Source organism: Gossypium hirsutum, chromosome D10 (assembly GCF_007990345.1).
Source record: "Gossypium hirsutum isolate 1008001.06 chromosome D10, Gossypium_hirsutum_v2.1, whole genome shotgun sequence".
Lineage (NCBI taxonomy): Eukaryota > Viridiplantae > Streptophyta > Magnoliopsida > Malvales > Malvaceae > Gossypium > Gossypium hirsutum.
Window position 1 is genome coordinate 23,957,194 of NC_053446.1, and position 12,612 is coordinate 23,969,805.

At 35.8% G+C, this 12,612-nt stretch overlaps 1 protein-coding gene across 1 annotated transcript; it reads left to right on the top strand.

Moving 5' to 3' along the window:
• The first annotated feature begins 4,196 nt into the window (after nucleotides 1-4,196).
• Nucleotides 4,197-8,582, top strand: LOC121222059 (uncharacterized). Its single transcript, XM_041101948.1, has 3 exons — nucleotides 4,197-4,394; nucleotides 4,592-4,729; nucleotides 8,100-8,582. The coding sequence occupies exons 1-3, from the start codon at nucleotides 4,197-4,199 to the stop codon at nucleotides 8,580-8,582; spliced, it is 819 nt and encodes a 272-aa protein (XP_040957882.1).
• The last annotated feature ends 4,030 nt before the right edge of the window (nucleotides 8,583-12,612 follow it).

Below are 12,612 nucleotides of genomic sequence, written 5' to 3' on the forward strand. Positions count from 1 at the left end.
CGAGATTACCTATCTAATGTAATCTCCGCTCTAGTGGCTGAGAAATTGGTTCAGAAAAGGTGTGAGGTGTATTTGGCCTACATTAGTGTTTCAATATCTAGAAACTCTTCTATCGGAGATATCAAAATAGTGAGAGAATTTTAGATGTCTTTACCGAGGAGTTACCGGGTTTACCTCTGAATCGAGAAGTTGAGTTTAGCATTTAGCTTCTACTGGGTACAACTCCGCTGTCTATCGCTCCATACCGTATGGCATCGAAGGAGCTTGCAGAGCTTAATGCTCAGCTTCAAGAGCTTCTGGATCGTGGTTTCATCTGTCTTAGTGTGTCTCCGTGGGGGCACCGGTTCTATTTATGAAGAAAAAGGATAGTACCATTAGGATTTGCATCGACTATCGGTAACTGAATAAGCTAATTGTGAAGAATAAATATCCATCTCCGAGGATCGATGACCTGTTTAATCAGTTTCGTAATGTTGCAGTATTCTCAAAAATAGATATTTGTTTTGGTTATCATAAGCTTAGGGTTAAGGAAGCTGATATTCATAAGACAGCATTTAGGACTCGTTACGGGCACTACGAGTTCCTAATTATGCCATTTGCTTTGACAAATGCTCCGGCTACATTCATGGAACTGATGAACTGAGTTTTTAGCTATATCTAGATCAGTTTTTGATAGCCTTCTTTGATGAAATTCTGGTGTACTCTAAGACTATGGATGAGCATGATGAGCATCTTAGAGTAGTGCTTCAGATACTTCGAGAGAAGTAGCTCTACACTAAGTTGAGTAAATGTGAGTTCTGGTTACGAGAGGTAACTTTTATGGGGCACGTGGTTTCAGCAGAGGGGATCCGAGTTGATCTTGAAAGATTGAGGTCGTGCTTGATTAGAAACAACCTAAGAACGTTTCTGAGATCCGTAGTTTTCTAAGTTTTACGGGATATTACCGAAGGTTTTTCGAGGGGTTCTCATTAATTGCAGCTCATTTGATTAAGCTTCTGTGCAAGAGTGTTACTTTTGTCCGGGTTGATGCGCAACAATCGAGCTTTGAGAAGCTCAAGTCTGTTTTGACTCAGACTCCTGTTCTGATACAGCCTGAATCTGGTAAGGAGTTTGTAGTGTACAGTGATACGTTGCACGTCGGTTTTGGTTGTGTACTGATGCACGATGGTAAAGTTGTGGCTTATATGTCCCGTCAGCTTAAGTTACATGAAGGGAATTATCTAACGAACGATCTTGAGTTAGTCGATATGGTGTTTACGTTAAAGATTTAGAGGCACTATTTGTATGGTGAGAGGTGTATCATCTACGCCGATCACAAGAGCCTCAAGTACCTCATCACTCAGAAGGAGTTGAATCTCAAGCAGCGTCGCTGGATTGAGCTACTCAAGGACTATGATTGTACGATAGAGTATCATCTCAGTAAGGCCAATGTGGTGGCTGATGCTCTCTGTTGTAGAGCGATGACTGATTTGAGAGCGATGTTCACTCGTTTTAGTTTGTGTAACGCTGGGGTTTGTGCAAGTGTACACAGTTGTTAACAAGTAATAAGCAAGTATCGAGTTATCATCTCCACAGGGATTGTATTTGTGCTAAGTCACTTAATTTGTAAAATTATATTAACAATTTGGTAAATTAAAAAAACACAATATAGTTGAGAAGTGGTGATTAAAATATATTAAACTAAATGCAATGATCCCTAATGCAAATTATCCTAAGTATACAAACTATATGAATGAAATAGATTTTAGTAAAATTAAACACAATTTGCAACAATTATAACATAAATAAACTAGGATAATTACTTTAATTAAAATCAATTTATTATCAACATGCTTAATAACATTCGGAAAAACATTCCATGGCACTCGATCTTTAATGAGTTTGGAAGCCACATTAGGACTTTTTGGAATCCTTTAATAAGTAAATACGCATTTTACTAACCCTTATTTACTAAGGGTTTCTTAGCATTCGTGTGAGGTAACAGGGACGTGTTAGGTTTGAAACAATTTAATCACAGAAATCTAAAAACTATGCAGATAACAGAGCTTCGTTTGAGTTGTAATGCAACCTACAATTTAGTCGGGTTAGAATCTAAATTGAGCATGCACATTTCAATTATGCGTCCATTAGACGTCGTCTGGTTAGGATCGTTCAGCTAATTCAGCTGCATTTCAATCACTTATGAACGAAATACAAACTTGATTTTAATTGAAAACACGATCGATTGAGGCACAAACATTATAAGCATGAATCAAATAAATATTATTTAATCAAAATAATCATCCTAGCCTAAATAAAATTAAGCTGTCATTGTTGTCAACAAGAACAAAGAACACATAGCAAACATCTTTATATTAAATTAAAGAAAAGAAAGATTAAACCCAATTCAGAGTGGCTGTCACCCAAGACTCTGACTGACGAGACTCCTTCGTTCCTTTGCTTTGCTCCTTTGCTGATGGCTCTCCAAGGTGGTCGACCAAGGGCTCTTTAAGAGGCTTAATTGCTAAAATCCTTATGCAAGGATGATGAGGGGGAAAGATAGCTAAGAGATTTGAGAGAATGATGAATAAGTGAGAGATGATGGGATGAGGGAAGATTAAAAAAGTGAGAAATGAGCTCTTATTTATAGGTGAGGCAAGGGAGCTAGTTTGCTAAAAATAGGAGTGTCCATCCTTTGAAACTTCTTCCAAGAGTGGCCGACCATTAATTGAGGAAAGGTGACTGATTTTTCCTTGATTTTTGGTCAATTTGAGTGCCACAACAACTCAGGACTAAGACTTGGTCACCAGCAAATCTTCGGGAAAATCTTTGATTTCTTTAACTCTTTAAGGACTTTGTATAATTAAACCAAAAAATGGTTTATTACATCCATGTGCACTCGAAAATTGGGTTGACTTGGTTCCCAATTCGGATGGTTTTGCAATTAGAAGAATACTCTCATCCCTGTCCAAAAATAGTAGATAGTTTAGAGGACCAGATAATAAAATCTAACCACTTTAATTAATCAATTTGTTTAATTAATTAAAACCCATTTTATTAATGAAATATTAAAAATTAACTATTAAATATAACTTTATATTTTATTATTTAATTTAATCATGCATGACCCACTTTATAGCTTAAAAATATAATATGCTCAAATTAATATAAAATATGTCATTTTATGCATGAAAACTATATAATAAAATATAAAATCATATTTTAATAATTTCTATGTCCTAATTTCATATTTTCGCATATTTCATTAATTTATTAAACAATTACTTGGTTTTAACAACAAATTTAAGTAAAAAGGTGATGAATTATATAAGAAAAATCCTATATATTTTTCAGTTTACAGTTTGTTCGATGATGGGGGTTTGTTAGCCGAGTTGCAAGTTAAGCCGACTTAGATTGGGCAAATTCGAGAAAAGTAGTTAGGGGATGTGCCTATGGGTTTATGGTTTCGTCAAGTTGAGAGTGGCAGCACATCTGATTTTGGACTTAATAAGGATGGTGTTCTGTGTTTCCGAGGGCGGGTTTGTGTACCGAACGATTTTGATCTGAGACGGTCAATTTTGAGGGATGCAAATAGTAGCCCTTATGCTAGGCATCATGGTGGTAATAAAATGTATCAGGATCTTTGTCAACTGTATTGGTGGCTATGTTTGAAACTTGAGGTAACTGATTTCATTTCTCGTTGTCTGATATGCCAGCAAGTTAAGGCTAAGCACCAATTACCTTCGGGTTTGCTCCAACCTGTTAAGGTTCCCTTATGGAAATGGGAACGAGTGACGATGGACTTCATTGGTGCGTTGCCTTTGACACCTACTAAGAAGGATTCTGTTTGGGTCATCGTGGATCGATTGACCAAGTCCGCCTATTTTATTCAGGTTCGAACGGAATACTCTCTGAAAAATTTAGTGAAGCTCTATATTTTTGAGATTGTGAGACTGCATGGGGTTCTGGTTTTGATCATCTTTGATAGGGATCCTCACTTCACTTCTCGGTTCTAGAAGAAACTGCATGAAGCTCTGGGTTCGAGATCAGACTTCAGTACTGCTTTTCATCCTCAGAACAATGGTTAGTCTATGAACGTGATTCAGATACTGGAGGATATGCTTTGGAGCTGTGTGATTGATTTTCAAGGTAATTAGGAGGATTTTCTACCGTTAGCTGAGTTCGCCTACAACAATAGTTTCTAGTCTAACATTCAGATGGTACCTTACGAGGCTTTGTATGGTCGTAAGGGTCGTACTCCACTATGTTGGACTGAGTTGGGTGAGCGACAGATTTTAGGTCCTGAGTTGGTTTCTGAGACTAAAGATAAGGTTAGACTAATTCGGGATTGTTTGAATGCGGCTTCTGATAGACAGAAGTCTTATGCGGATCTAAAAAGTAAGGATATTGAGTACGTATGGGTGACTTCATATTCCTTAATGTGTCTCCGTGGAAGAAAGTTTTGCGGTTCGGTCGTAAGGGAGAGTTAATCCATAGGTTCATTGGGCCGTATCAGATTCTAAAACGTGTGGGACCGGTTGCTTATTAGTTAGACCTACCTCCAGAGTTGGACCGTATCCATGATGTGTTTCACGTCTCTATGTTGAGGCAGTATCGGTCTAATCTATCTCACGTTGTCTCTGTTAAGGAGATCGATGTTAGACCGGACTTGACATTTGAGAAGGAACCGGTTCATATCTTGGAAAAAGATATTAAGGTTCTAAAGAGGAATTCCATACCGTTAGTTCAGGTTCTGTGGCAGAATCATGGCACTAAGGAAGCCACGTGGGAACCTGAGGACTCGATGTATCACCAGTATCCTCATCTGTTCGGGTCAGGTAAATTTCGTGCCCGAAATTTCTTTTAGGGGTAGAGTTGTAATGCCTTGAACAATTTATTTTTGTTTCTGTAAATCCTAACACAAGTGTGCATCTGCTTCAGTGGTTAAGTGTTCTGGCTGTATGTATGAGGTATTGGGTTCAAGTCCCACATTTAGAAATTTTCTTATTTTAGATCTAAGTCTTCTCCCTATCGGGTGGGCTTATATAACATTGTTTGTAAATTCATGTTAGAATGAGCCTGCTGGTTCGAGTGGTACGGAGTTAGTGTGTTGGAGGTCCTGTGTTTGAATCTCTGCATAAGTAGAGGTGACAATTTTTGTTTCGGTTGGCTGAGAAAGTTTGGATGGACTTAAAATTCTGAGTTGGTTGGGTTGTTAGTGGATGTAGTGGAATTGTGTTCAAATTAATTAATTTTATTTTTTATCTTATTATTTTTATTATTTTTATTTTTTCTCTCTTCCCAAATACGTTTTGATGTTTTTTCTCCAAATTCCCCTTCTAAACATTTTCTTTTTTATTTCTTCTTTCTTTGATTTATGTTTGCTATACTGTTGTTCAATCACTGTGTTCTAGGTTCCGTAACCCCTACTCGGACTGTGGTGGGTAAGTATTCTAGAAGTTTTATGCAGTTGGGAATCATTTTCTTTGATTTATGTTCATTATACTGTTGTTCAATCACTGTGTTTTGGGTTTCATAATCCCTGTTCAGGCTGTGGTGGGTAAGTATTCTTGAAGTTTTGTGCAACTAGTAATTGTTTTGGGTGTGTTAATGTGGTGAATTCTTTTGTAGGTGTTAATCAAGGGGATCAAAATTCATCTTCTATCGTGTAATGTGTTTGGGCTATCGTAACTGTTTTGGTAAGTGATCGAGCCTTTCGATTGAGTAAAATTTTTAAGTATGTGGATTGGGGTTTTGATAGATTGGTGTTTTGATACTTGGAATTGATCTATTGAATGGTGTTTTTTTAGGTTTGAAGTGCTTGAGATTGCTTACACGTCAAAAATGAACCAGGTGTGTCCCCTTAACGCTAGAAAATAAGGTTTTGCGAAAGCCAAAAATTGGGTCTGTCAACGCCACATGGGCATGTGGCCAGTTGTGTGGCTGGTCGTGTGCGAGACGCGACCTATGACTGACAAAGGTGCGGCCGTAGATTTGACACGGCCGTGTGTTAGTGTGAGTGTGGCCGTGTGGGCCACATGGGCTAGGCCAATTTGGGCATGTAGGCCCACACGGGCTTGCCACACAGGCGTGTGCACCACACAGGCAAGGCCAATCTGAGCATATGGGCCCACACGGGCATGTGGGCCCAGGATTCTAAAATTTTCTCTAGGGTCGTACGGGTCGTTTCGTACTGCTGTGGGCCTACTGTTGGGTCAGTAAGGGCTAACCAAACCCTAATTCATATGATCTGATATTCTGATAGTCTGATCTGAGTAGGACACTGATATGTATGTCTGACTATTTTGTTTCAACATAAGACACTGATATGTATGTCTAACTATTCTATTTCAGTATATATGTTATCTGTATACGAGCATGTTAATAATGTTAATCCTGTTAATTCTGTATTTTGTATCGCTGTTGGGGTGGGATTTGCATATGTAGAGGAAGTGATCTATGCGGTGACCTTTTGCCTATATTCTGGCAGCTTAACTGCTTATTATTCTATTATGTGTTGCATTGACACTCTATGGTGTGTTGGGATGGGTGGGTGTTTTTAACCCTACATGGTGTGATGGGATGATCAGAGATGATATGTAGAGGATGGGGTTTGGATTCTGTATAAATGTTCTGTTTATCTGATTCTGATATCTATATTTGTTATGGACTTAGGACCGGATCTTTATCTGACTGTATATGAAATTTTGTGTATGTTGCATGACTATTTCTGTTGGATTACACGCTGAGTTTACGAAAACTCACATCTATTTGTCTGTTCTGTTCAGGTAATCCACTGACTTAGGTGAGTCAGTGCGACGGAGGCTTAGCGGTGACCACTTGACAGAAAACTATTTTTATTTAGTAATATTGATTTTATTTTAAAATCTAGTTTTTCTTGAGAGTTTGTAATTTTTGAGACTCTCTGGACTGTATGGTTTTAACTTTTGGATTTGGGTTTTGTTTTGCTTTCTTTTTCGCAACGTTGACAAAAACACTTTACGTAAACAAATGGTTTTTGGAAACACGAGTATGGCTTCGAATAAAACAATTTTTTAAACTCTTGTTGCAAATTCTTGATAACTTAAAATGGTCTCAATTAAGATTACAAACTCAAGTTTTTCCGGATACTAAGACTCCGATTGGTAAGCTAATAAAACAATACGTTTTAACTTAAAAGATATATTTTAAAACCCTTCTTTGTAACATACCCAGATTTGGCCATTACTTCTAGGCTGGGTTAGGGGTGTTACAAGAGGTATAAGGCAAGAATAGCTGTAAAAGGGTACACTAAAAAATTTGGAGTGGATTATTTTGATACATACTCTCTCGTAAGAAAGATCTCAACCATTTTTGTTTTATTTGTTTTAGCTTTAATTCACAATTTGTTGGTACATTAGATGGATGTGAAGACAACTTTCTTGAATGGTGATTTGGATGACAAGATCTACATGGAGTAACCTCCAGGATTTATGGCACTTCGTATGGAAGATAAAGTTTGCATACTCAAAAAGATCTCTATATGGTCTCAAATAAGATCTAAAACAATGGTATGAGAGAGTTCATAAGACTATTCTTAGTTTTAGTTCTATTTTTAATGATGCGGATGCATATGTATATTCTGAGATGCTTGGTTTTGATTGTGTCATCATAAGTCTGTATGTGGATGACATGTTAATTTTCAGTATTAATATAGAAGCCATTAATAAAACCAAGAATTTCTTATCTACCAAATTTGATATGACGGATTTGGGAGAGGTAGATGTAATCTTAGGAGTTAAAGCTACTAAATTAGAAAAGAGATTTCCTTTAAATCAATCTCACTATATAGAAAAAGTATTAAAAAAGTTTAATAGCTTTGATGCCATCCTTGTAAGAACTCATTATGATTCTAGTATGCAATTGTTGAAAAATAAAGGAAATAGTGTTTCTCAATCAGAGTATGCTAAAATTATTAGAAGCCTTATGTTCTTGATGACCTACACTCGGCCAAATATTGTTTATGTAGTCAGTAGACTAAGTAGATATACCCATAATCCTCGCAATGAGCATTGTAATGCTCTAAAGCATTTGCTTAAATACCTTAAAAGTACAATAACTTGGGAGTTGGAATTTGTCAGATACCTTGCAATCCTAGTTGTGATGCCAATTGGGTAACTGATAATGATGATGTGAGCTCTACAAGTGGTTATGTTTTTACTTTAATTGGAACAACTATTTCTTGGAAGTCTACTAAACAGACTTGTATTGCTCCCTCTACGATGGAGTCAGAGTTTATAGCTATTGACTTAGCCGGGCAGAAGGTCGAGTGGCTTAGGAATCTACTTACAGAGATTCTTTTATGTGAAAAATCGACACCTCTAATATCTCTATTATGTGTCTCACAAGACGCAATTTGCATTGCTAAGAGGCAAGCTTACAATGGTAATAAGAGGAATATTCGAATAAGACATGAATCTATGAGACATTTAATAAAGAATGGAGTAATTACTTTGGAGTACGTGAGGTCTGAAAGGAACCTAGTTGATCCTCTAACTAAAGGGATAAGTGGGAAAATGATTTTTGATTCGTTAAAAGGGATGAGTCTTAAGCCCAGTGGTTAAGGAATTCATGGTAGATACCCAACTTAGTTCTCTAAGTTCAATCAGGTCAAGTGAAACCATGGAAAGACTCATAGTATACACTTTACATATCCATATGGTAAACGATGTACATGCATAAGGTTGAGTTCTTACTCTTAATGATTTCATGGCCAGGGTTCCGGTGGTCTTATTGAGATGGACTTGATGAATTCATCGACATGTGAGGTTGCATTTATTACTCTTAATGAATTTATATCCCAGAGTTTGGGTGGTGCTATTGATACGGACTTGATGAATTCACCGAATTTAAATTTGAGGGGATGTGTAACAACCCATTTTCCAATGGTGTCAAAAATAGTGCTTCAGGGCCACAAATCAGATAAATGAGTCCTTAAATATTATTATTTAATATTTACGAGTCAAATATAACAATATGTTGTATTTTAATTTGATTTTTTTTGCTTAGTGAATAAATAGTTAGGTACAAATGGTTTGTCCGTAAAGTCATGTGATTTTGGAAAATGAGGTTTTAGGATCTTGTTTCTATAAATCGAGTTCGTAAATATTTTATAATATTTACAGAGTTACAATATAGGTGTATTAAACTTTGGTTCAAAAATTTTGGTGATTTGATAGTCAATTAAAGAAACAAGACTAAATCATAAAAGTTGTAATAGTTAATTGCTGTAGGTTAAATTATATGAAATAACTATAAAATCATGAATTAAGGGCTTAAAATGGTAATCCTACCCATTCTGTTATATGATGGACAGTTAGGTGATAGTTTTATGTTAAATTGATTAATTAATAAAGGTTAAAATGGTAATTTAATAAACAAACTAAAAATAAAAGACAACAAAACATGTTATCATCTTTATTAGTTCACCACCACCATCGATTGTAAAAGGAAAACACCATTGTTGAGTTCTTAAGTTTCAGCCAAGCTATAATTGGGTGATGTAAGTATTTTTTTCAATCTGTTTTTCAATATTTTTATCATTGTAGCTTAGTCTAGCTAACCTGGGGGTTAATTCTTAAAAATTTTAAAAGTTTAGGTGCCTACCATGAATTATTTAAATATATTTATGAACTTAGTTGATAAATTCATGAATTTGGTAGTTAAATAAAAGTATTTTGTTAAGTGAATTTTTGGTAATTTTAATCTTTAAGGATTTAATTGTTAAAATTGTAAAACTTCATGGAATTTTGGTGAAATAGTGATAAATTTGGTCTGTAGTGAGTCTCTAAGAAATTCGGCTAGTATGAGTTTTGATTAAATATGGTTAATTTGAAAGTTTCAGGTGTAGGGACTAAATTGCAAAAAGTGTAAAATGCGGGGGTAATTTTGTAAATTTATAATGGAAGGGTTTATATGCTTAAATTTAATTATTTGATATTTTGAATGGATTAATTGAATGAAAACTATTATTTAGATCAAGAAATTAATCAAACGGACTCAAGTCACAGAAAGCCAAAGCAGCAAAATAGTCGTTGGTTTCATGTCCGTAATCGTTTCTGTCTAGATAAGTTTGTAATTTGGTTTGTAACACTCCAAAACCCGGCTTAGAAGTTTAGACTGAATCATAGAGGTTACATTGGCAACCAAAAATGGTGGAAACAAAAACTTTAATTCAAACCAAGAAAACCTTTTTGTTCATTACGTTTGAAACAATATTAAACTGGCGTCAAACATTCGAAAGTAAAATCCACAGTTTCTAAATTCAATCCAAATAACACCTTACGAAAGTCCAGCATAAAAACTTGTACCACAGATTATATACTCGTCTTACAAACCGACTTAAAATTTACCGTATAAAACTTATGAGATTTTATTTAAACCGAATCAACCCATATCTTTCTAAGACCTCCAGTATGACGAGTCCAACTCCAAAACACGGAAAGTACCTAAAAGGAAAGACACTACAGAGATGAGCTACGCTAGCTCAGTGTGAATCCGAAACATGAACAAATGGCAAAAGACGAAGTGACACCATAAATACTTCAAACAAGCATATGTATAAAAATATCACTTACGAAAGTTTAAATCAGTATGTCAAACACTATATCAAACCACAGAAATGATGTTCCAATCATACGCAATAATCAGAACATATTACATGACATTAACTATATTGTCAATAACCAGAAGTTCACACAAACAGACAAAATGTTCTGATAAACAGACGTATATTCAGATGCGAACGAATGCACAAGTCAAAATCCCACCCCACCAACCAAACACCACTTCGTCCATCCAGCACACCACATAAGGGCTATGGTAGGCCTGTCCACCATGCACACCACATAAAACCATAATAGGTTCATCCGCCCTACAGACCACAACGTAGAACTATGCCACTTGAGTAACTGTAGACAGCTGAGCTGATATACGTATAGGATAGTGCGGTAAACCATTATACAAAAGTATCACAGTTAAAACTTCTAACTCTGTCTTCCTTCTCTTCATAACCAGATCCCAAAATTTTCATGCTATGGAACAATGCACACATTACGCAGACAACATACGTAAAGGACATTAACATATCCAGTTGAACAGATTCACATTTGATTAAACTTGTATTCTAATATTTAGTTACAACAACAATAATAAACTCATACTTACTCATCACATAAACGAGCAATAAAATTAAAGCCCATAAATGCAAATATATACACGAACCGAACTAAATCAAGTCCCAAACACACTTCCGAGGCTTGAACGAGGGTTGGATTACACAGAAACATAAAACAAATAGTTTATAACTCAAAAAAATTCTGCAAAATAGGGCCACATGATCGTGTGGAGATCCTACACACCCGTGTGGCCAGGCCGTGTGGAACCAAAAACCATCAAAAACTCTAAATTCCCAATTGCACATGGCCGTGTGGACTGCCCGTGTGCGGCACACGCCTGTGTGGCCACGAAACCACACTGAAATAACCTAAAGTTCGTTTTTTTGACACTGAAACGATCCCCATCCCATGGAAATCTAGAAATATACCAAAATATGAAGAATATCATGCAATTCATCAATGACTTAACACTTAAAATCAATAGTTTCAGAAACACACCTTAAATCGGAATTGCAAACAACAAAGATTAACCACTTCGCCTCCACAAGACTATTCTAACTCACATCTGATTACACGAAACACACAAGAGCAATATCCTTTGATGGAATGATAAATAACAATTTCGTAAAACAGAAGAAGCAAGAAAAAAACAAAATTAAAATTGGAAAGGACAGAAAAAAAAGAACGATGGGGAAGAAAACAAAAGTGAAGAAGAAGAACGTGAAATTTTATTTTTCTATTTTAAAAATAACTTCCCCTTTTAAAGTAAAATAAAATAAAATCAAAATATAAACATCAAAAAACCCTCACAGGGATTCAAACACGAGACCTATATATACACTAACACACAACTAACCACCAAACTAACAGACCCATTCTGACATTAAAATGCAAAACTGAACCCAAACGTTCAACCAACTCACTTTCCCTAACCATAAACCTCAAAACTTCTAACTCCAGATTCCGGGATGTTACATTGTTAAATTAGATAGTTGTTATTTTTTTATTTAATACCTATCTATATATATGGTGATCAAGTTTGTTGGTTGAAAAACGAGTAAAACCATAGCTGAAAGACGCTATGACATCACGATTCAAACGTGTAAGACCATAGCTGAAAGATATTGTGGCACCATGTCAGAAATGAATAAGACCATCGTTGAAAGACACTATGGCATCATATCAGAAATGAGTAAGACCATGGCTGAAAGATGCTATGGCATCATGGTAAATGGGACTAAGACCATAGCTGAAAGACGCTATGACACCCTTTGAACAATTGTTTATCAGGTAATATGTATCAGTGATGGATACCACACCAATGGTTTAAGATTCTACATGTATTGCAGTTTCACTGAAGCTTGTGTGAGCATTGTTCCTACGTAATTGACATTCATTTCTTTTGATTCATTAGGTAAAAAAATGAAAATAAATAAGTGATGGTGAAAATAAATTTTAAATGTGTTTGCTTGTAATG

What these genes read in the sequence shown, in the direction of transcription:
- LOC121222059 (XM_041101948.1), top strand. Translation starts at nt 4,197, where the DNA reads ATGGTACCTTACGAGGCTTTGTATGGTCGTAAGGGTCGTACTCCACTA. An exon ending in AAAGTAAGGATATTGAGTAC is followed by an intron (nt 4,395 to 4,591) that starts GTATGGGTGACT and finishes ATGTTGAGGCAG; the next exon opens with TATCGGTCTAATCTATCTCA. An exon ending in ATTCCATACCGTTAGTTCAG is followed by an intron (nt 4,730 to 8,099) that starts GTTCTGTGGCAG and finishes GGAATTTGTCAG; the next exon opens with ATACCTTGCAATCCTAGTTG.